Raw genomic sequence first — 20,911 nt, forward strand, 5'->3', positions numbered from 1 at the left:
CCCAGCTCCCGGGATACGCGAAATGAGCACCTTAACTGTTTGGGGTAAGCCGCGAGGATATCATCGATGATCTGACATGATAGACTTTCCCGCTCTCTGGAACCACAACCGATGCATTAGTTGAGAATTCATTTTTTCTGTGTAGATCCCCCTTATTCTCCTGCCAAGAGTACCAGGTTTTCATTCTTCATTGATCATGGAGAATCAACAATTCCTCTTCCAATTCCTCTTCCAACCAGTGTAACACTACTTAGTACTCAATACCCATCCAACAGATCGCAATGATGTATCGGCCACTCTTGTTCTGTGTCGTTTTCCTCTCAAGCATTTTTTCCCTTATCCACGCCCACTCGGCAGTTCCGGGAGCTAGTCTCAACAATTGTCAGAATCTGGAAAGGCTCAATCGCACCCTCCACCACGTCTCCCCGATCCTTGAAAGACTCTCTCATATTAGTGCAGAAAATGGCAAGGAAGCGGCGCCCGCCCTAAACGGAACTATCGGCGCCACCCATAAAAGAGGGCTTAGCGATAAACTCCAACAAATCCAATCCGCAGAGGCGTTGGTCAAGCAATCCAAGGACAAAGTCTTGGGCAAGATGACGACCTGCCAAGAGCCCAACTTGGGCGCAAACAATGTATTGCAAAGTACTAGGCGGGATGACGAAGAAAAGTGTACACTTGACGAAGTATTGGAAGAACTATTGGACGAGGTAACGGATGCGCTGGAGTGTCTGTTGTCGGTTACATTTCCGTTGTTGGGAGGTGTAGTGGATTTGGTGTCCAATTTGCTAGGTGGAATTGTGAACTTGGTTGGCGAATTGCTTGACCTTGATTAACTAATTGGGGAACGGCCATAGGGACACGGTCCAGGCTACATTGGTGGGCAGCCGGACGGGACGGGTATCCATGTATATTATATATTTCCAGTTGCGGGGCGGACACGACGTTATATGCATAATTCAGTGTGTCAAGAATTATACACTGTAACATATTCTATGGGCCAGTTGATTGCGACAGCGCATAATAATCGAAAATGAGATTTGCATTGTGGTGTGACTGAAACGCTCATAATGGAGCTTCCAGTGTCAAGACACTGTCCAGGATAGTATCAGGAGTAGCATAGGATAGAACCTGAGCTACCGTTTTTAGGTCGCTTCCATACTGCAAACTGCGGTCATCTTCCGGTTTAGCCACAATAATTCGATGGCGGAACACCTTCTTCGCAGCTAAGGCTACTATTGATGGCGTGAGATAATCAATTCCATGCAGTGCAGCGAGCAACCTATCTGGGTTAGTTCAAGTCATACTTCTAAAGCCTTGCGGACACACTTCGAAATTTTCCTAAAATAGACGTTTGATCGTGCGGATATTCCTCCAGCAACTGCGCGACTGAGACGGAGAAACACAGTGATATCTTGATGATACCTGACTACATCCGCGCCCATAGTTACACAGTCACTGGCTTTCTGTAGTTTGTCCAAGGCCTGTATTTCGATAAGTATTGAACGAATTCCCAGCAAGCTAACCTCACCTTTCGGTCTATACTCAGGTGTCCCTTGTGCAGTGGTACCTCTGATTTGCGCACAACGGACGATGCTGACATCTGGCCGTCAGAAAGCCAGTCGTTGTTCTCTTCTAGGTAAATAAAGCCGTCCCTTGAACCGTGAAAATAGGAGATAATGAGGCGGTCATTCTTGACAGGTCAGCATCATCCAATCATGGAGTTATGGTAGCAAGCTACCTACTAAATGAAAGTTTAAAGCTGGTTGATCATGTTCTGTCTTGCGCATAACAAGCGGTATGAAGAGAAATTCCTCGGGGGCCTCAAGGAAGCCATTATACGTATTGAGTTTCTTAGAGCTCATCAGCTGTTATGGGCGTTAGCAAGAGAAAACCTTCCAGCAAGATCCTATAGTCACCTCAAGAGCTTGGAGCTGTATTTTGTCAGCAGCGCGGTCGAAGTTCTTGGCTACGACGACGTTTGCCGTCCTGTTCTCCGCATTGTTCGGACCATTCGAGTTTCGAGCATTAGCAAGAATGAGTTCTGAGCAGAATTCATCCAGTGTTGTAGTCTCCGAGCAGTCAACGGTAGTACAAGTAAGGCCAAAGGTGTGTACACATATCTGGCGGAACATTAGTGGGTGAACTATGAAGCACCTTATATACTAGGAAGCAAGTTACCAGGGCGAGCTCTGTGGCAACGTCATTAATGCTGTCTGCCGTAGCATCGATACGGCAATGCTCGCGAGCCGCAAGACAGAGATAGAGCGCTACTTCAAGGTCTGATAGTTCTAGTACCAGACTGGATATTTCTGCTAGGTCGTCCATAATCCTTTCTCGGTTGCTTCATGATGTTCAGTATCAGTAAATGTTGAGCGTTGATAAGTGGCCGACGAACAGCCAAGACGCTACGCCTAACTTGGTTTAGCGCCGGTCCGACCCCATGTGAGCTGGGAGCTTCCCGATGAACGACCACCAACAAGCTCAATCGCAGCTTTGATCTCATTCTTCGGTTGGCGTGGTCTCTGTTCATGGGAATATCTGCCAGTATCAATGGCGCCATCAAATACACTGGCAAACTGGGAGAGGCTGGGCGATAGTTTCTACAGGAAAGTCCCGATATACGACGCTATCTTCGATGAAGATGTCGAACTAGAGAACTACATCGTTGCAGGCGCTCCATACGGAGGGGCTCTAGGTACGAGTATCTATAGTTATACATATTTGGGTCGACGCTTACAAATCACAGCGTTGCATCGCGATGATACCAAGCCGTACAGGTTCCGTGATGCTCAGACCGCCAGGTCGAGCATTGGTATCTACTCGTCCTCAGGAAAGCTGATTAATCGACTTAATGTTAGTTAATGATTCAACTCAACAGTACTTCTAACTCTAACGGTTCCAGTGGGAGCATGGTACTATTCGAGGGCTCGGCTGGTCCGACAAAGAAGAGTTGTTAGTGATCACGGAAGATGGCACCGTGCGACGCTATTTCGGACTATATGGAGATTTCACTTCATTTTCTCTTGGAAACGTAGGCTTTTGATACCTATATCTACTATATTTCGGTGCTAATATGCGTAGGGAGCGGAAGAATATGGAGTCAGAGCCTGTCGCTTTTGGACTTCCGGCTTCGTTGCTCTCCTCTCAAATAACCAGCTGGTCGCGGTGTCTAACTATGACGAGCCTCGACCGAAGCTCCTAGCCCATTGTCCTGAAGGAGAGGTTTCATCGTGGTCACTAATTCCACCTGCTTTTACATTGTCGCGCTCGGTCGAGGTACTTCTAGCAGTTGACAAAACTGTATACCTTGTTGATCCCACGGAAGCAGAGGACAAAGTGCTTCAAAACGGTCCTTTCAAGCATGCCAGCGTGTCGCCAACCGGAAGATTTGTGGCTCTCATTACGGCGGAAGGCAAGGTATGGGTAGTCAGTAGTGACTTCCAGAGCAAGTACAGCGAATATGACCCCGAATCTCGCGTAACTCCCCGGACGGTTGACTGGTGTGGCGATGATGCTGTTGTCATTGCGTGGGAGGATGAAGTGCACTTGATTGGCCCCAACGGCGTTGCCGCTCGGTGAGTTCTCCATCGTATCCGGAAGCTTGCGATCTCCTAACCAAGTAAGCTACTACTATGACGGCACTGTCCACGTCGTCCCCGAGTTTGATGGCGTGCGATTGATCACGCATGACACATGCGAATTTCTGCATAAAGTTACTGGTATGTTTGCTTGCAAGATCTGTTTTCTCGCCAATTAACGACCAGTCTAGAGGTAACGGAGGCGATCTTCCGCCTCGGGTCTACCTCCCCTGCCTCAGTCCTGCTGGACTCAGTCGACTTGCTGGAAAAGAAATCTCCCAAGGCCGACGAGAACATTCAGCGAATCCGTTCAAGTTTGCCAGAGGCCGTTGACACTTGCGTTAGGGCCGCGGGTCATGAGTTCGACGCATATTGGCAGAAGAGATTGTTAAAAGCTGCGTCATTCGGAAAGTCTGTTCTGGATTTATACAACAGTGACGATTTCGTAGAAATGACCGAGAAACTACGAGTCCTTAAAGCAGTCAGGGACTACCAGATTGGGCTCCCAATCTCATATGATCAATACATGCGGTTGACTCCGGAAAAACTTATCGAACGTTTGGTGAATAGACATGAATATCTACTTGCCATCAAGATCTCGGAATACCTGCAGATACCCGCCGACAGGATTTACGTTCATTGGGCTAGCCAAAAAGTCAAGGTCTCAACCGTTGACGATGAAGCTGTCTGTAAGCTTATCGTGCAAAGATTGGATGGCAAGCCGGGGATATCGTTCGAACTGATCGCACAAGCCGCTTACGATGAAGGGCGTGCGCAACTGGCGACCCAGCTGCTGAACCACGAGCCGCGGGCCGGCAAGCAGGTTCCACTACTTCTGAATATGGAGGAGGATGAAATCGCTCTTGATAAAGCCATCGAAAGCGGGGACAATGACCTAGTAAGCTATGTGCTTCTACGTCTCAAAAGCAAACTCCCCCTGGCCAGCTTCTTCAGAATGATTAACAGCCGACCTATGGCTTCTGCCCTTGTGGAAACGACCGCTCGAGGTGACGATACCGAACTACTAAAAGATCTCTACTACCAAGACGACCGTCCGATCGATGGCTCTAATGTGCTCCTCTCAGAAGCATTGGCTCAGACAGAATTGCCGCACAAAACGGAGAAGCTGCAGCTTGCCTCTCGGTTATTAGTTGACTCTAAAGACGCGACAGTAGTCTTGCAGCAAAAACTTCTTTCCGAAGCATCACAGTTGTTGAAGGTTCAGGAAGCCTTGGACAAGGACATTGCAGATCGGTCGGAGTTTGTGGGTCTAAGCTTAAACGAGACTATTTACAGACTGATCCGATCGGGCTACGGCAAGAGAGCACAGAAGCTTCAGAGTGAATTTAAGATGCCGGACAAGACATATTGGTGGCTTAGACTAAGGGCTCTAGTTGCCAAACGAGACTGGGGTGAGTTGGAAGAGATCGGCAGAAACAAAAAATCGCCGATCGGATGGGAGGTGAGCCAATTCTTAACTGGCTTCAGTTGTATGCATGCACGTGCTGACACAAATGGACAGCCTTTCTATGACGAGATACTAGGTGCTGGAAACACGAAACTCGCTTCGTTTTTCGTCCCCAAATGCACCAATTTACCAGTCGAAGACAAGGTGGAAATGTGGGTGAAATGTGGAATGATCGTGAAAGCCGGGGAGGAAGCCTTCAGGGCCAAAGACTTCAATACCCTGGAGCTCCTCCGGACAAGAGCTTCGGGGCCAGCTGTCGCTGACATTGATCGAATGATCAACCAGCTTAGGCCAAGGAAATAGTTGCCGTGACCAGCCTGGTATCTCCTTTGCACTGTCGCTGTGACATCTCAGCTGATATCATCGTCCACGTCAATGTCTGCGTGTTGGTCGACCGCCGGGTTTTGAGCCACGTATGTGGGTTGCGGCTGCGGCTTTGTTTTCTTAGGGGCCGCGGAAACATCAGCCATAGCGTCATCGTCATCATTATCGGCCTCGTCGTTGAGGTTCTGAAACATGGTCGCCCCCGACTTGCGATTCAGGTCTTCCCACTCAGCCTGGCAGCCCGCATTGTCAGTCAAGGAAATGCCCTTGGGTAAATCATTTTGCTCGTACCCTACGTGCTTTCACAGTCTTCCCCCGCTTGAGACTCTTCTCCACTTTCGTCTCTAGTTGATCCATGATATTCTCTGCTCTTTCGATACCCTTCTGCTGCCTAGCACGCTGCGCCTTTGACAGGGCTTTCGTTTTCGATTTCCTCTTGGACACACCGGCATTTGCGCGATCGGAAAGGATGGATTCACGCTGTATCACGGTATCTTCGGCACGGGGAAGGGTGGTTAAAGACTTGTCGACGTCGAGACTCGGCGATGCTGCCCGGCGGGCCGCACGAGAGTGCTTTGACTGGACTATAGACAGCCATTAATTTAGTAGCCTCATTCCCTCCTGCATAATCTCCACGTACCTCTTGCTTTAGCCATTGTGATGAGGACCGGAAAGTTTGTGTTTTTATCACAGCCGTAGAATATTTTCAGTGGAGACGATAAGTCGCTTATCGATAACAAGTCCGGGCAACCACAGGAACCAGAAGTGAAACCGGTAGCGCTTATTAAACTCCGACGGGCAAACAGTTCAAATATCACCAATCTATACATAAGATATACAGACTCATATTCTTTCTTTTACCCGTCCATGAGTATTCGAAAGTTGTCTCTATGCCGTGACCTCCCGGATTTCCCACTCAACCATGCACTCTCATAGAGGGGCGAACAGTGTCCTCACTCAAAGTCCCTTCAACCACGCAAAGAATAGCCACTATGACACGGTATTTCAGTATCTACAAGATCACCCAAGCATAGCCTCCACCCTAGCGATCGCGATACTCGTCTTTGTCGCCTTGACTCAGTCTGGATCGATTCCGGCCACGGTAGCTCGAGCGTTGTGGGACGTCATCGTCTACATGACGCCGTCCAGAGTAGTCGCCGCCCTAGACACAAAAGCAACTTCAACCCCGATCGACGAAAGTGCCGGTCCGATGACTTTCGAAGCTAAGAGCGAAGCGATGAAGCGGATCCTCAGACTCGATAACTCATCACTTTCCTCCCTTATCCCTCGAGCTCCAACACTGCCAGGCTTCGGTACTACACTTCTCGGCAACAAGGACAGTCTACCTCCAGGTCTGGGCAACTGGGACAACTCGTGCTACCAGAACAGTATTATACAAGGATTCGCTTCGCTGGAGTCGCTAGCGACATTTTTGGGACGGAACATCGATTTATTCGGGGCGAAGGGAACGTTCTCGACACACCAGGCGCTCAAGGGAATCATAGAACGGCTGAATAGCCCCGACAGCTACGGGCAGCGGTTATGGACTCCGGCCGATTTGAAATCGATGAGCAGTTGGCAGCAACAAGACGCACAAGAATATTTTTCGAAGGTTGTCGACCAGATAGACTTCGAGATACAGCAGGCTACACGGAAGCAGACCCGGAACCTCGGATTGAAGGTGGCAAGCCCGCAGGAAAATGTTATTGGGGCTGGGTCTACGCACGAAACAAATTCGGACACCTCCGTCGGGGCTCGGATCGCCGAAATACGTTCCTTCGGAAACCCATTGGAAGGTCTGCTGGCACAGCGGGTGGGCTGCATGCAATGCGGTTGGACCGAGGGTTTATCCCTTATTCCATTCAATTGCCTAACGGTACCACTTGGAGCGGGCTTCGAACATGATGTTCGTGATTGTCTCCAGGACTATATGGATCTAGAACCTATTGAAGGGGTGGAATGTGCGAAGTGTACTTTGTTGCACGCTCAAAAACAACTCCAGAATTTACTTGAACAGATCGAGGAGGATAAGTCGCTTTCGAACACACCCGATTCACCGAGTGTATCTGCAGCGCTGAAGAATTCGGCGCAGGAACGATTGAAGGCTGTCGAGGAGGCCCTCGAGGAAGAGGATTTTACGGAGAAGACGCTCTCTAAGAAATGCAATATCCCTTCGAGGAACCGTGTTTCCTCCACGAAGTCCAGGCAAGCCGTGATTGCAAGGCCGCCGAAATGCCTTGTTGTTCACATCAATCGAAGTTTGTTTGATGAAATGACGGGAATGCTTCGAAAGAATTACGCCGCTCTGAAGTTCCCAAAGATCCTTGATATGGGCGAGTGGTGCCTGGGAGCGGCTGCCGGTAGCGAGACGTGGGAGATGGATCCGAGAGAGTCGATGCTCGCACAAGCCGCCAAGATCGCAGACGCCCATGGACAACTATATGAATTACGAGCGGTAATCACGCACTACGGCCGTCATGAGAACGGTCACTACATATGCTATAGAAAGTACTCTTCAGATACATTCCCTGCCGACGTTCCGGAGTCAGTCATTGAGCAGGACGGTGAAAAGCAGACGACCGAGCGCTGGTTCCGGTTGAGTGACGAGGATGTGCAGATGGTCAGCGAATCCAACGTTATGGCGCAGGGAGGAGCTTTCATGCTGTTTTATGAAGCCGTGGATCCATCTTCTCTCCCCGCTGGAACTGGTGAGCCGGATTTTGCAGAGGCGGAGAACTCAGTATCTACCTCGAGTGCTGCCACGGAGGACATGTCGACAACATCTGCGAGCACTGACGACTCCCAAACATCTCAAACCACAAGCGTATCCACGCCTGAGAAGGCAGAGCTTCCAGTCGAGAATGCACGGCCTGTTGCGGACGTCGATTGAGTATATCCCTTACGTATTGTTATATTTAGCATGGTCCGCTCGATTGACGGGCTCTAGCAACTGTGTACATCACTATTATGATACCCCAAGTCCCGCTAAGGCGTTAGTTGTTTTGTGATTTGTATTTCTATGTGGATATGATCTGGACAGGTATAGACCGGGCGCACTCTGCATCAGCAAGACACACATTTTTTAGGTCAACAAGAATGTTATCTCGTTCGTACATTGCTAGTTAGCATCAGTAGCCCACATCCATCCAGGCTTCTGGCATCCCGAATATGTCCACCACAGCCCCTTCCCGAGGTACCCAAAGACCTCCATTCTGAAGTAGATACCTCAAAACCAATATTATATTCCTCCATGATGTATGTACACGATCCATGGGAAGTATACCAGCAAAACAAGCCTAAAGACACCAACCCAAAGCCAACGCCACCCCAGTCCCAAATCTAATAACTAAAAAACGCCAGCCCGAGTCATAACCTCATGAAACTGTTCCAAGCTCACCCCAGCGTCAATGCCCGCGCCCCCATTCGCCTCCAAAATCATATCCCGTAGCAAATCATCCCCCAGCCCATCCTCCTTCAACTCACGCGCAATCCGTCTCAAATGCCCCAACGTAATCGGCCCATCCGTATTCCTTGTAAACAGCTGATAAGCGGCATCCACCTCGGCAACCATGGCATCGTCATCGCGCGACCGTAACTTCGCCGCCGCAACCGACACAAACGGCTCATAGAGCACATACCCAGTCGTCGTGGGGTCCACCGCAGCCAGAATATCATGAAGCTCTCGCGAGTCTGCCGGCGCGAGTCCTAGCGCTCTTGATTATCCCTCAGTCAATACAATACAATCCAACACATGCTTCAACCGGCGCGGGAGTGGAGGGCCGGGGGGGGAACATACACAAGCGCCTTCCGGACGTCTTCCCGGGCGATTACCCCCTCTTTCTCATTGGGGAAGTCTGCGGCGCTGGTCGCGAACAGCTGGAAGACTTCTTTGATCTCGTTTTCTTCGGTCGCGCTGATGTCGTTCGCTTTGGCGAGCTTCGATTGTCGCGCTTTCCTGGGCGCGGAGGGTGCGCTGCGCTTTTTGGGAGGCTGGATGCGGTGCGATTCTGGTTAGTGGATGCGTACGCAAATGAGGGTTGTTGTGCGATTGACAGGGACTCACCATCTCCCCTTGTTGGCGTTGGGTGTGTCAGTGGGGAGTTGTGGTTGTTGGTGGCGGAATGGTTTAATGCGCAGGTGAAGGTGGAGACGGCGTTGGTTATCTATACCGAGGATGCGCTGAGCTTATTTTCTATGAATTACATGGGGTATACTGGCTTCTCTACATAGTGGTTATGGGAATGCATGCTACAGCAACTTGGATACTAATGGAGACATAAAATAAGACTCTCTCTATAGCAATAGTAAAGACAATGCAGTCATGGTCCTGCATCGAAGATCACCGAACAATCGACGCATTCCCGTGACTGCCTGGCCTGCTGACGTAACCCCAAATAATGCCTACATTTCCCAATCGAGCCAACGGCCTGACTTGATATACCCTACTTTGTCCCCAGACATCTTCCTGACTTTCTCCATCACCTACTGTACTACACGCCATAGATAGAACACAGTCAGTAGAAGAACGTCTTTACCGCACCCATACCATGGACGTAGAGCTGTACGTCTACGACCTCTCCAAGGTAGTCCCATCCAGTATAAAACCACAAGCTCATTGGCTAACATGCAACAGGGTCTCGCCCGCCAGGTACGTCGAACTCGTGCCATCACTGAGGCCAAGGACAAACATCTAACATAGTCCAGTGGTCCCTTCCCCTAACGGGAACGCACATCGATGCCATCTACCACACCGCCATCGTGCTCAACGGCGTGGAATACTACTTCGGCCATGGCATCCAAACCGCCTCTCCGGGGAGCACACACCACGGCCAGCCCATGGAAAAGGTCCATCTGGGGCGGACAGAGCTGCCACCGGACGTGATATCCGAGTACATCGACTCACTAGGCGACATCTACACCCCAGAGGCAAGTCCCTCAGCCCATCTTAAATACCCACCACAACTAACAACCACCCAGTCCTACGACCTCTTCCTCCACAACTGCAACAACTTCACCCAAGACCTGGCCATGTTCCTCCTGGGCCAGAGCATCCCCGACCACATCCGCAACCTGCCCCAGACCTTCCTCAGCACGCCGCTCGGCCAGATGCTGAAGCCCCAAATCGAAGCCGCCCTGCGTCCCGTCACCCAGGCGCCCACCAGCACACCAACCCCAACCCAAACCCCCAGTAAAGTCCACCAGGTCACCAGCCTCGCGCAACTCGACCACGAGCTCGACCTAGCCCGCCACACCGCCGCCCTCGTCTTCTTCACCTCAGCGACCTGTCCGCCCTGCAAAGCCCTCTACCCACTCTACGACACGCTCGCCGAAGAAGCCGGCCCCAAGGCCCGGCTCATCAAAGTGGACATCAGCGGCGCCTACGACGTAGCCATGAAACACGGCATCACAGCCACGCCAACCTTCAAAACCTACCTCAAGGGCCAGGAAACCGAGACCTGGAGCGGGGCCAACGCATCCCAACTCCAGGGCAACCTGCGACTGCTGCTCGCAATGGCCCACCCAGCCCACCCGCACCGCAACCTCTCCCTCCCGACCTTCCAACAGCCCGCCACATACATCCAATACAAGTCCCTGCCCCCACTCCCCAAACTCATCCAGAAACTGCCCCAGGACACCCACGCCAACAAGACCCTCACCTCGATGACAACCTTCATCACGCAGTCCCTCCACGATCCCGACAGTAAAAGAGAAACCCCCCTGCCATCAGACACCCCCTCCTACCCAACCTACATCGAGACCTTGCTCCGCGACACACCACCCACCGCGCACTTCGCCGTCATCGACCTGGCGCGCCTCCTCGTCCTCGACCCGCGCATCGCAGCCTACTTCGCCTCCCAGCACCCGCCGTCCACGCTGCTAGCCCTAACAGACACAACCCAGGGTAAGGAAACACCCTACAACAAGATCCTAACCACGCTACACCTCCTCGCAAACCTCGCCTCCACCACGCTCCCCACAACCACCCTCCTCTCCACCTCAGCCCTATCCACCACGACTCTAGCAACCCTCACCACGGCCTTATTCCACCCGACCCCCAAAGCCCGGTGCGCGGCCGCCTCCCTCGCCTACAACCTGGCGGCGCAGAACCACAACGCCCGGATCGACGGGAAGGGAGATCTCATGGCGGAGGACGACCAGGTGTCGCTAGTGGCGGGGCTGGCGGAGGCGATCGCGAACGAGACGGAGAGCGCGGAGGCGTTGCGCGGGTTTTTGATGGCGTTGGGACTGTTGGTGTATGAGGGGAAGGTGGACGGCGAGGTGAGTGAGGTTGTGCGGGTGCTGGGGGTGCGGGAGGTGGTGATGCGGAAGGAAGGGGTGTTTGCTGGGGAGGACAGCTTGGGGGGGTTGATTGGGGAGGTGGGGAGGTTGGTTTCTAGCTTAGGTTAGGTTTAGGTTGTTGTTGTTGTTTCTATGTGTGTACTATGTTATGTTGTGTGGGTGTTCAGGTTTCTATGTTATGTGGTTGTGAGTTGGTGGTTCTATTGTTTGGGTTTGTAGGGTTGGGTTGGGTTGGGTTGTGTATAGAATTTGTAGATATGTTATGTTATTGGGGATTGTTGGGATTGTGTGGTTATGTGCACGGTGTTGTCTTTGGTTTCATTTATCTAGTGTCATACTTTCTGTTACTTTCACTGGTTGCTGTGTCTGTCCTACATAGTAGGAGAGCTTTGGCCTCGCTTCTCTGCTCGATATCTACGTCTGATCACAAGAGACGCCGGTCGGAGTTACAATCAAAGTCCAGTCACGAACTACGACAGTCAGAACTACGCAAGTCAGGAATGCCAGATTCAGTACTACCTCGTATTCACATGCCATTACCTAGATAAAACGATACAACCATGGTCGCTAGTCATCAGAAAGAAAATCAAATAAAAGGGTATGTCGCTGAGCTATGCAAATGCAAACCGTGGAAAAAGCCGACGCGGGAGCTGTTCGTGTAACACGCTCGGGGTATGAGAAACAACAAAGACACAACCTTAGGTACACGACGGGGTATCTGAGAACATGGGATCGACGCTAGAAAATATTCAGGAAAGGGGTATTAAGTAGGTGTAGCAAAGAAAAAAAAAAAAAAAAAAAATACAAGACAGTGCTGTGAAATCCTGAACCGCAGGCGGAACGAACATGACAAGAGTGTTCCCGAAATGGATAAACAAAACCGAAGCGCTACCATGGATGATGAAAACCGCCAACGCCAGCGCAGAAAAACAAGATGATAAACATCAGGCGGGGTCACAGGAGAGTTCGGACAACGAAAACGAAAACACAGTCACCCTGGGCCAGCATCATTTCCGGGGAGTGAGTCATAAGAATAGTTGGTAGTGGTGGTGTGTCAAGCGAGATAAGATCCGAAGGGCATCAGACAGTAGCGGTGAGATGACAGCTCGGTGATAGGCGCAGGACCCTGTCCAACGTGCAGCCGACTGAAGAGGCGCCGAGGAGGGGAAGGGAAAAGTCATTTTGATTTTGACAAGCCATTTTCGCCGTGATGCGCCGACAGCGACGAGGAAATTAAGTAATCGAGCCAGAGGACAAGAAAATCAGGCAGCGAATCGGGCATGTCACTCCGGGGGTGGAAATTCCGTCCGGCTATGGCGCGTCACCCCCACGGGCAGCCAACCAGCGCGGCCCCTCCGTCAAGGCGAGGCACGTGCTGCCCGTTCGCATTAATCATCAGTCATCAGTCATCAGATGGTCTGGCGAAAACCCTTCGGATGTAGTTGCTGCGCTTTGGCACTGCAACGCGCTTTGTTTTGGGCCAGAGAGCTGTCGCTCCGATTGGTCTCTTGACACCGGGGAAACGCGGCTAAATGAATCGTTGACCGCAAATTCGAAACAAGTCTGGAAAAGTCCATGGTCTGTCGATCGTTCGACAGTGCTGCGCTAACAAACCAGTGAAGACAACGTGGGGCGATCAGACCGGCGGGGTATTGATAAGCCAAATGTTGATACAAGGCGAATTTGACAGCTCTAGGCACGAATCACCACCTTAGTGGCCGACGGAGCTCGCCGCTTCTTCTGCGGGAGAGCCTGTCGTTTCTTGCGCTTCGCGTTTTCCTTCTCCTGGGTTGCCAACTGCGCCACCCGCATGGCTTGCTGAGCCCGTGCGTGCGCCTGGACCTGGGCAAGGAAACGGGCACGCTGAGCTTCCTCTTCAGCGGCGGCGCGCAACATCTGGATCTGTTGTTCAGTTGTCAAGTCTCCCGGTCGGACGGACTCCTGTACGGCTGACTCTTCTTCCACGGCGGATTCCGACTGGGGGGTCAAGTCGAAGCAAAGCTCCTCGTCTGAGATGTAGGCGCTTCCAGTCGAGACTTCCGTATCCGTGCTGATCAGAGCCGGTCGGTTGGGCCAGGAGGGGAAAGCACAAGCGTTGCTCATGCCAAAGGCTGTAGAGAAGGAGCACTTGCGGGGTGTAATATCGAGTAGCGAGTCCTGAGGAGTAGGTGGAGGGGCTGCCGGGGTGGAAATCGGCGAGCCACCGTCCCAAGTAGTATCGAAGCTGAAGGCGACCGGGTCGGTGTTGGTTGATGCCTCACTGGGGGAGGATCTGAGACTGGCCGCGTTGCCACTCCAGGCCTGGAGTGGAAACATTGGTATCGCTGAAGATCGTGTATACTTCATTGTGTGTGTGAATAGTGGATGGGGAGATGAGGTTAGAAGCCAAAGAGGCGGTGATGGTTGGTTGTAATGGGTTGAACTCCAGTATGGTAGAGTGGAGAGGAATGTGTGTTGCTGACGAGAGATTCTGGGGGGAGCAACAGCAGATAATAAAGGTGACGAAGATCGACAAGTCTGGGGAAGGGACCCAGAAGGAGGGAAGGGAGGAATGGGAGGGTGTAAATAGTAATAAGCTCTGGCACCAATATTGGAGTGAATGGGTCAGGTTATGGTGAAGGACAGGAGATATGTATATGTATGGGTCCAGATCGATCGGGGAAGCGTCTGGACTCCCTTGCATGTCCCAACAGATAAGGCGTCGCGGGGGGTTGGTGTGATGCGTATTTTTTCCTTTTAAAACAAATAAAATAAAATCAAAAAGAAAAATAATCGATTTATTTTAATTTTCAAAAAAAGAAAAAAAGAAAAAAGAATAATGCAGGCCCCACAATCAACAGGCAGTGAGGAAAAATGATCGCCAAACAAAAATACGGGTCGAGAATTCCTCAAGACACATAGAATATTCCGTAATGCTGGCCAGTACCCAACTGACAACTGCGAGTCAAGCGCGACGATCAGGCGGAAGGGGCGTTCCGGCAGCTGTACGATGTATTCTGGATGAAGAATCGACTGGTAGGGGTTGAACGCTGAACAGGTAAGTTGGACAGATAGGGCGACCCAAGCCTGATCGAATCATTGATCTGTTCATTGATTCGTATCGTCGCTTCATTCAATTACAGAATAATGAAGCAGAGTTGATCAGTCAAAGAACAGAAGTACCACCCAAATCGGTTTGGACAAAGAGTCGCGAGAGTGTGTGGAAATTCTGACCGTGGAGAGTTCTTGACAGCAGACCCTGGTCGGTGGACGTGGATCTATCGCTTTTCTTATTTGAATTTGGTTTTGTTCCAGTCCTCCGGATTTATTTTAATTATTTATTGCATATTAATTTATTTGATGAATTTCTTTCAGCATCGGCCCGCGGGCCGGGGAACATCGGGTGGGCGTGGGGATCAAAAAAAACCGTCGAAGAGTGAGTCAAAACGGGGGGTGAAAGTTTCCCAAAAACTCATTTGATTATTTATTTATTCGTCTGTTCGAGTATTATTACCCGTAACTGTTACCCGACTAAGTAAGAATAAACCCGCGTACACCCCCAAGTTCCAAACCCTATGGATTTCTCGGTCCCTGATTTCGGTGCCTGGAGCTATTTCGGAGGAATTCTTCACCGTCATCGTAATCCTTTATCATATGTCTCAATGATGACTCGGATGACTCCGTCTCGCACCCCCAACTTTTCGCGGCAGAGTGAGAAAACGTGAAGGTGGTCAGACGCCTGGATTACGCGATCCAACCTTTATCAGTATTATTTTCCAACTGCCGCCGATATCATGATATATTTTGGGCCCTCGTGCATCTGAAACGGATTCTTGCGGTCTGTTGTCGAGACAGTTGTCCGTCCGTGCTCCTTCCAACCTGCGTAGATTGTCGTAACATTATTGAACTGTCCTCCCCATCCCCAAGCGAGTGGCGGATGGAGGGGAGTCGAATCAGACCGCGCATGAAGCACACCGCTTCGATGTTTGACATCCTCGCGGTGAACGTGCATACATAATACTGCGGGCGGATGTATGTCGAGCTGTATGTCTATCCAGCGGCAGTTACATCAGGTCACCGCCTGTACACCAACAATTTCTTGCGATTTACAGCACACCGCGCATTGCAATCCTGTTCCTTGAATCCGCATCCTTCTAGCGGTCTGAAATTGCAATCGCCGACCGATCGAGTATCCTCGACAATAGTCGCGACGGTAGTTGATTCAGTAGTAATTCTAGTAGCTGGGGTGATTTCCGCCTAGTTATTTCGTTTTCCGCCAGAAAAATCTAGTCGCCTCGTGCGGCCCAATGGCCTGGGAGGAACACAACTAAAATAGGAAATAAAATCGATCGCAAACGGACGGAGTTCCTTCGAAATGTGTTCCAGAGCCCATGCGCGGTATCCGCGGTGGAGACTCATTTTATTCTTTGATTTCTTCATTACCGCTGTCTCTTCTTACTACATTTTTTTTTTTTTAACCATCTCGGGTTCTTCATCCGCTGTCGTGTCCTGGATGAACTGTCCAGGAAGGCGTTGGATTTCGAATTTCTATACGGTGGGTGTCAAATCAGACGGACTAACTTTTGGGACCTTGACAGGCAGGATCAGAACCATGGAACGGTGCTCGCAGCGCTGACTACTTTAATCCCCCACGAGAACCGCCTCGGAAGATCATTGACCCAGGGATTTTGCTGGATTCTGGATATCCTTTAAACCGGCCGGAACTTCCCCGCGACTCGACCAGATCGGCCACACTATCGCCAGCGTCACACCGATCACGTTTCTAGTCAGGAGTAGAAACAATCCCCTGGTCGCACAGCCGACAATTCATCCGTAATTACTCCATCGAAGGGGCCCTGTGAAGGGTAATTACGAACGACTAGGTAACGATGGATGATGCGGCCCTACTCCACGTAAGTTCCAAGTTGCAACGGCCCCGGTTTTCCGTAGCCAAACCGTTCCTCCGGAATTCGCCCCAGTTAGGGAAGGATGAGGCGGAAGATTTCCTCCCGTTTTTCTCCGCCAGTGACAGAAGCTGGATTTTCACGTTCATGAATGAAGCGACCGCGGATAAAACCTGAGCCTCACTGTGGCGACCTTCGAGCCGGGTCGCCGATTTCGATGGACGCACTTCAGCCGAGGCTAAATGGAGCTGGACGCCAGAGTGCGAGGCTTCGCTCTGGAGGATCAGAGGACAGCTCGTGGTTAAATCGAGCCCTCGGTAATCGGGCCAAAGTCGCGCGAGGCCCGGTCAACTGGATCAGATGGTGATCGTGATCGAGTTCCAACTACCAGAGCTTTGGGATAGACCCCCCTATTACCCCTTGACACTGTTGTTGCGGCCCAATTGGTGTGGTTTGAATCCGTGTCTTAGGATTTAGCCTCTAGTTTCGTAGGAGGATCCATCATATTTCTCAGGTGCCCTTCTTCAGCTCATGTTTGAGAAGTACCCAATATGCGTCCCTCACAAATGGTATGCGTCAGGCTCCAGCAACCCATGTGCCGATAAATCTTTTTTCTCCTACAATTTCAAATGTTTGACAAATAGCTACAATGCGTGGACAAAGTACGAACTATGGAGATGGCAGCCAGTTGACAGGTAAACGGGAGCTTTGTGTGCGCAAGAGCTTCCCCAGACCTTAATAAGTACGGTCGGCTGGAGCCTCGGCAAGAGTGTCGAATCTAGACCCGTCGTCCGCACCGCCTAATTTTAATCAGCTACTATCAATCACGATCCATCAATAGTTCAGCTCAAACGAACCTAATTATTACTAAACATCCCTACCCCCGGGGAAAGCATTTCCGTCTCCCGCGAAACGATCGAACCGTCACGTCGGAATCCTTCCCCCACTTCCCTTCCTCGAAAAGATCGAAAAGGGAAATTAATTTTAAAAATAAAATCAAATCAAATCAAAATGGGTCCAAACGATCGCCAGTCGACTGAACAATGAATTTTCCCCCTTAGGGAAATTGTAACCCAACTGCCGGGTTCTCACTTCCCCTTCCTTCCGCAAAGGTAACCAGACTCGGGAAAGGCGGAACGAGAAGCCGGCCGTCCCAAGGGTGAGGAGAGTATGGGGATCGTTTCCCCTTTCATTGCTTCTTGCTGCACCCCCCCTCAGCGTCCTTTCCTCAGTGTTTGAGTGTCTGGGGTTGTGTTTAGCATTTCCGAGAAGAATTCCAACTTTCGTCCGCTCATTGGTGGATGAGGATCCATAGCTGTTTTCTCGTTATTTGGCATGGGTCTGCGATTCAGCATTCATCACATAGCAGAGATGACGACCACCTGTCCATTCCTCTGTATCCATCTGCAGAGAGGGTCACCACCTACATGCCGTGATAGATGTAGGTACGTACTGATAATTAAAGTACATTTGTCCTCCGTATCACCGACCATTCCCGGGTGTTCAGACCCCCTGCTGTTTACATCCGATCGCAGGATCGATCGAACGATAGGTCAAATCTCATCCCATGATCCCGGGTCCAACCCTGCATTACCGCCCCGTCCGGCTGTTTCTGCAACTGCATTGACTATCCCAATATTTGATGATTATTAAATGTTTTACAGATTGAATAATATTCCCCGGCGACAGGAGTACCCTGTTTGCCACAGCTGCCAAAGTACCATCCCCGCAGGGATTGCCGGCTCGGCGACGACGCATCGAAAAGGGCGGTGATACACCGCCTGATCGACTATTGGATATGAAGCTGCCATGCGAGCAACAAGATGGCAGTGAAGGCTGAAGAACACGAGACCCCCGGAGTCAGCGTAGTCAAATGTCTTGCTGCTTCGTTACTCAGCGTGGATCGAACACTGGGGCAACATCCCCAGATAATTCAGCCAACACAGACATATGACCCGTATTCTGAATCATGGGCCCATCCACGATACCCCAGGGTGTCCGCCGCCAGGGATGGCCGAAAACGTTCACTAAAATAAAACCATGGGGTACACAACCGCCGGCGAGGGAGCTGTGTGATCTTCAATCAAGGATGCACAACATTCCCGCGGCTTTGTCCGGGGTTGAATCGCCACCCAGCACAGGTCTCCATCTGTAACAGCTATTTCGGGAAGGACAATAGGCCCCAGCGCAAAGCACAGAGCTTCTTGCACATTGCGGAATGTGGTCCGGGTCCGGGGAAAGGTTGAAGGTGTTAAGGTGTCGACTCCTTGCAGCCGATGGAGCTGGCGGATAGTCCTTTCCGCGATCCCCGGGGTGGTTTTCCTGGTTCTCGGTTGCGAGCTTCGTGACAAGGGAGAAAAAAGGACTTCTGAGTTCTGGCGGACGCGTCGACCACCGCTTCCCCGGCTGATCACTTGAGCTCTGCACGGGGTGACCCAAAGATACTTCGTTCTATCAGAAAGTATAACCGCCACAATGCACCCACTTAAGGTATGTGGATTGTGGCGCCTTCTGCAAGCTGATGAATACAGTGCATAACTATTGCAGTTGTCCCCATCTGGATGTTATCTACCCAAACCCCGGGGGTGGCCCTCATGCATTGCAACGGATAGGTCCATTTGGGATCTACATACCTCCCACATAGCTCCCCCACTGTGGCTCGGGCTATGTGGCTAGTACCTGTCTTGTGGCTGAGCTCGCGCTACAATATGATTCAAGTAAGCTCCACTCCTTCAACGATCGGCACTGCGGGAAACAGGTTTCGCTAGGTCCAGCCCTTGGGATCGAGAGCAAAGTGCGACGGCAGATCTATCTCGACAGCCACCGACGACAAAGATCAGTCGGTCAATCTCGATCTATGCTGTCAATCCTCGATGACCTCACCGGGTCCCCGTTTCTTGACTGAGACACAACATTCCACCGATCGCAAATAATATCCGATCAGCCTGCACACGGGATCGATGATGACGAAGCCTGAGCGCGGTGTAGCGTACAGAGGAGTGGAATGTAGCATCCGCACTGTCCAAGTGGTATCAAACCTGATTTCCAACGCGACCAGTAAGACAGATAAGACACCTACATTTCCAAGAAAACACCTCCAGCCCAACTCAAAACCGGAAACCAGGAAACCAACGAGCCTCACACGTTACACAAGCATCCCCGCATCCAACACCATGACAACAGTACTAGGAGATACAATATCATCCTATCACCTCCATAAAACCAACAAACCAATATAAAAATTCGCAGTACTGAAGATAACAGAATAAAAAAAAATAAAATAAAATCAAATAAATAAAAAACAAATCCGCCAACAGACAGCAAAGTATGGCGATTGCTGACACTGCATAATCCATCAGCCTTGTAAACGGGTCTGCTGGCCTCGTGGATAGTTTGTCGAACCGGACTGGACGCCCTGTCTTTCTTTGTCACTGATACTGAGTTTAATCTCGGTTTTGTGGGGATAAAACGGAATGGCGATAATGCATCGCTTCTTTGATGGTTTTGGTTGTGTTTGTTACGTGGAAGTTTCTCCTGTACAACATTATGGCTATATATTGCTATAGCTATATACTTAGACTTAGATATTACATTTTGAAACTGGTATACAATACCCTAATTAGCAGGATAGAACATACTTCTCTCTCTCTCTGTCTCTCTCTTCATTCTGTCCAGATCATCATAAAGTGAGCGAACCCTGAGTACCCTAACCTGTAGATTCTCGACACGACATCGACACATATCTTTTCTACATCCCATCACATCATTTACTCAAAGCGACCAACTCTTATCAAACCCCCAGTTTAACTTTATCTTACCCCACCCTCATATCGACCACCAGACACACAACTCGATAAGCTGCATGATATATAGATACACAACAGCCAAATCACGCTTCGACAGCGCTTCTCGAAAGAATATCCCAGTAATGGAACCCCCCGTTATCAAGCCGCCTCGTCAAACGAGCTATACATTGCTAGTATGCTGCATGTATTATCACCAGGATTAACAACCGATGTCTTCATGGCTATGTATTTTATCTACTAGTATCTAGGTGGGCCCTTTGCTATGCAGGATCAACGTTTTCCTCGATAATTGTTAGGTTAAGTCCATGTCACTGCCAGTTCGGGAGATTGGTGAAATACCAGCAGCCGCCGAAATACGTCAATGAATCGAATCATATGCTAATCATATGAAAACCGAAGAAAAACCACCTTGCCACACTTACACACTCCCTTATCAAATACAAATACCAAATAAACAAAGATAAGTAAAACAATCACCAAATACGAATTCAAAACCAGAATACTGTATTGCTTAAAAATCAAGGTAGAAAAATAAAAAAAAAAAAAAAA

General features: G+C 50.4%; 9 protein-coding genes across 9 annotated transcripts; 5 read left to right on the plus strand and 4 right to left on the minus strand.

Annotated features, from left to right (window-relative positions):
* The first annotated feature begins 102 nt into the window (after window positions 1–102).
* Window positions 103–1,069, plus strand: BDV37DRAFT_32015 (uncharacterized protein). The gene has a single exon (XM_032090438.1). It carries the CDS (start codon window positions 282–284, stop codon window positions 834–836), a length of 555 nt encoding a protein of 184 aa, XP_031935681.1. The 5' UTR covers window positions 103–281; the 3' UTR covers window positions 837–1,069.
* Window positions 1,066–2,328, minus strand: BDV37DRAFT_276152 (uncharacterized protein; the record flags this gene model as incomplete). Its single annotated transcript, XM_032085514.1, has 6 exons — window positions 1,066–1,282; window positions 1,330–1,484; window positions 1,532–1,693; window positions 1,746–1,868; window positions 1,920–2,123; window positions 2,182–2,328. The coding sequence occupies 6 exons, from the start codon at window positions 2,326–2,328 to the stop codon at window positions 1,066–1,068; spliced, it is 1,008 nt and encodes a 335-aa protein (XP_031935682.1).
* Window positions 2,329–2,523: 195 nt separating this feature from the next.
* vp16 (tethering complex subunit VPS16) lies at window positions 2,524–5,540 on the plus strand. Its single transcript, XM_032090439.1, has 7 exons — window positions 2,524–2,698; window positions 2,750–2,856; window positions 2,906–3,034; window positions 3,085–3,578; window positions 3,628–3,722; window positions 3,773–5,043; window positions 5,104–5,540. Exons 1-7 carry the CDS (start codon window positions 2,554–2,556, stop codon window positions 5,350–5,352), a joined length of 2,490 nt encoding a protein of 829 aa, XP_031935683.1. The 5' UTR covers window positions 2,524–2,553; the 3' UTR covers window positions 5,353–5,540.
* BDV37DRAFT_263428 (Alb1 domain-containing protein) lies at window positions 5,102–6,113 on the minus strand. The gene is made up of 3 exons (XM_032083557.1): window positions 6,014–6,113; window positions 5,665–5,957; window positions 5,102–5,606 (listed from the first exon to the last, which is right to left on the minus strand). Exons 1-3 carry the CDS (start codon window positions 6,027–6,029, stop codon window positions 5,400–5,402), a joined length of 516 nt encoding a protein of 171 aa, XP_031935684.1. The 5' UTR covers window positions 6,030–6,113; the 3' UTR covers window positions 5,102–5,399.
* Window positions 6,114–6,223: 110 nt separating this feature from the next.
* Window positions 6,224–8,653, plus strand: BDV37DRAFT_32038 (ubiquitin-specific protease UBP1). The gene has a single exon (XM_032090440.1). The coding sequence runs from the start codon at window positions 6,296–6,298 to the stop codon at window positions 8,261–8,263; it is 1,968 nt and encodes a 655-aa protein (XP_031935685.1). The 5' UTR covers window positions 6,224–6,295; the 3' UTR covers window positions 8,264–8,653.
* A 66-nt stretch (window positions 8,654–8,719) lies between these two features.
* On the minus strand, window positions 8,720–9,834 carry BDV37DRAFT_288572 (EF-hand superfamily Ca2+-modulated protein; the record flags this gene model as incomplete). The annotated part of the gene is made up of 4 exons (XM_032088296.1): window positions 8,720–9,086; window positions 9,170–9,380; window positions 9,437–9,444; window positions 9,779–9,834. 4 exons carry the CDS (start codon window positions 9,832–9,834, stop codon window positions 8,720–8,722), a joined length of 642 nt encoding a protein of 213 aa, XP_031935686.1.
* Window positions 9,835–9,920: 86 nt separating this feature from the next.
* On the plus strand, window positions 9,921–12,786 carry BDV37DRAFT_276157 (bifunctional C97 family peptidase/thioredoxin family protein; the record flags this gene model as incomplete). The annotated part of the gene is made up of 4 exons (XM_032085515.1): window positions 9,921–9,956; window positions 10,007–10,021; window positions 10,078–11,652; window positions 12,718–12,786. The coding sequence occupies 4 exons, from the start codon at window positions 9,921–9,923 to the stop codon at window positions 12,784–12,786; spliced, it is 1,695 nt and encodes a 564-aa protein (XP_031935687.1).
* A 454-nt stretch (window positions 12,787–13,240) lies between these two features.
* On the minus strand, window positions 13,241–14,318 carry BDV37DRAFT_32067 (uncharacterized protein). Its single transcript, XM_032090441.1, has one exon. The coding sequence runs from the start codon at window positions 14,017–14,019 to the stop codon at window positions 13,366–13,368; it is 654 nt and encodes a 217-aa protein (XP_031935688.1). The 5' UTR covers window positions 14,020–14,318; the 3' UTR covers window positions 13,241–13,365.
* Window positions 14,319–19,769: 5,451 nt separating this feature from the next.
* BDV37DRAFT_263442 (uncharacterized protein) lies at window positions 19,770–20,879 on the plus strand. Its single transcript, XM_032083558.1, has one exon. The coding sequence runs from the start codon at window positions 20,055–20,057 to the stop codon at window positions 20,244–20,246; it is 192 nt and encodes a 63-aa protein (XP_031935689.1). The 5' UTR covers window positions 19,770–20,054; the 3' UTR covers window positions 20,247–20,879.
* The last annotated feature ends 32 nt before the right edge of the window (window positions 20,880–20,911 follow it).

This window comes from Aspergillus pseudonomiae (assembly GCF_009193645.1).
Source record: "Aspergillus pseudonomiae strain CBS 119388 unplaced genomic scaffold BDV37scaffold_122, whole genome shotgun sequence".
NCBI classification, from domain to species: domain Eukaryota; kingdom Fungi; phylum Ascomycota; class Eurotiomycetes; order Eurotiales; family Aspergillaceae; genus Aspergillus; species Aspergillus pseudonomiae.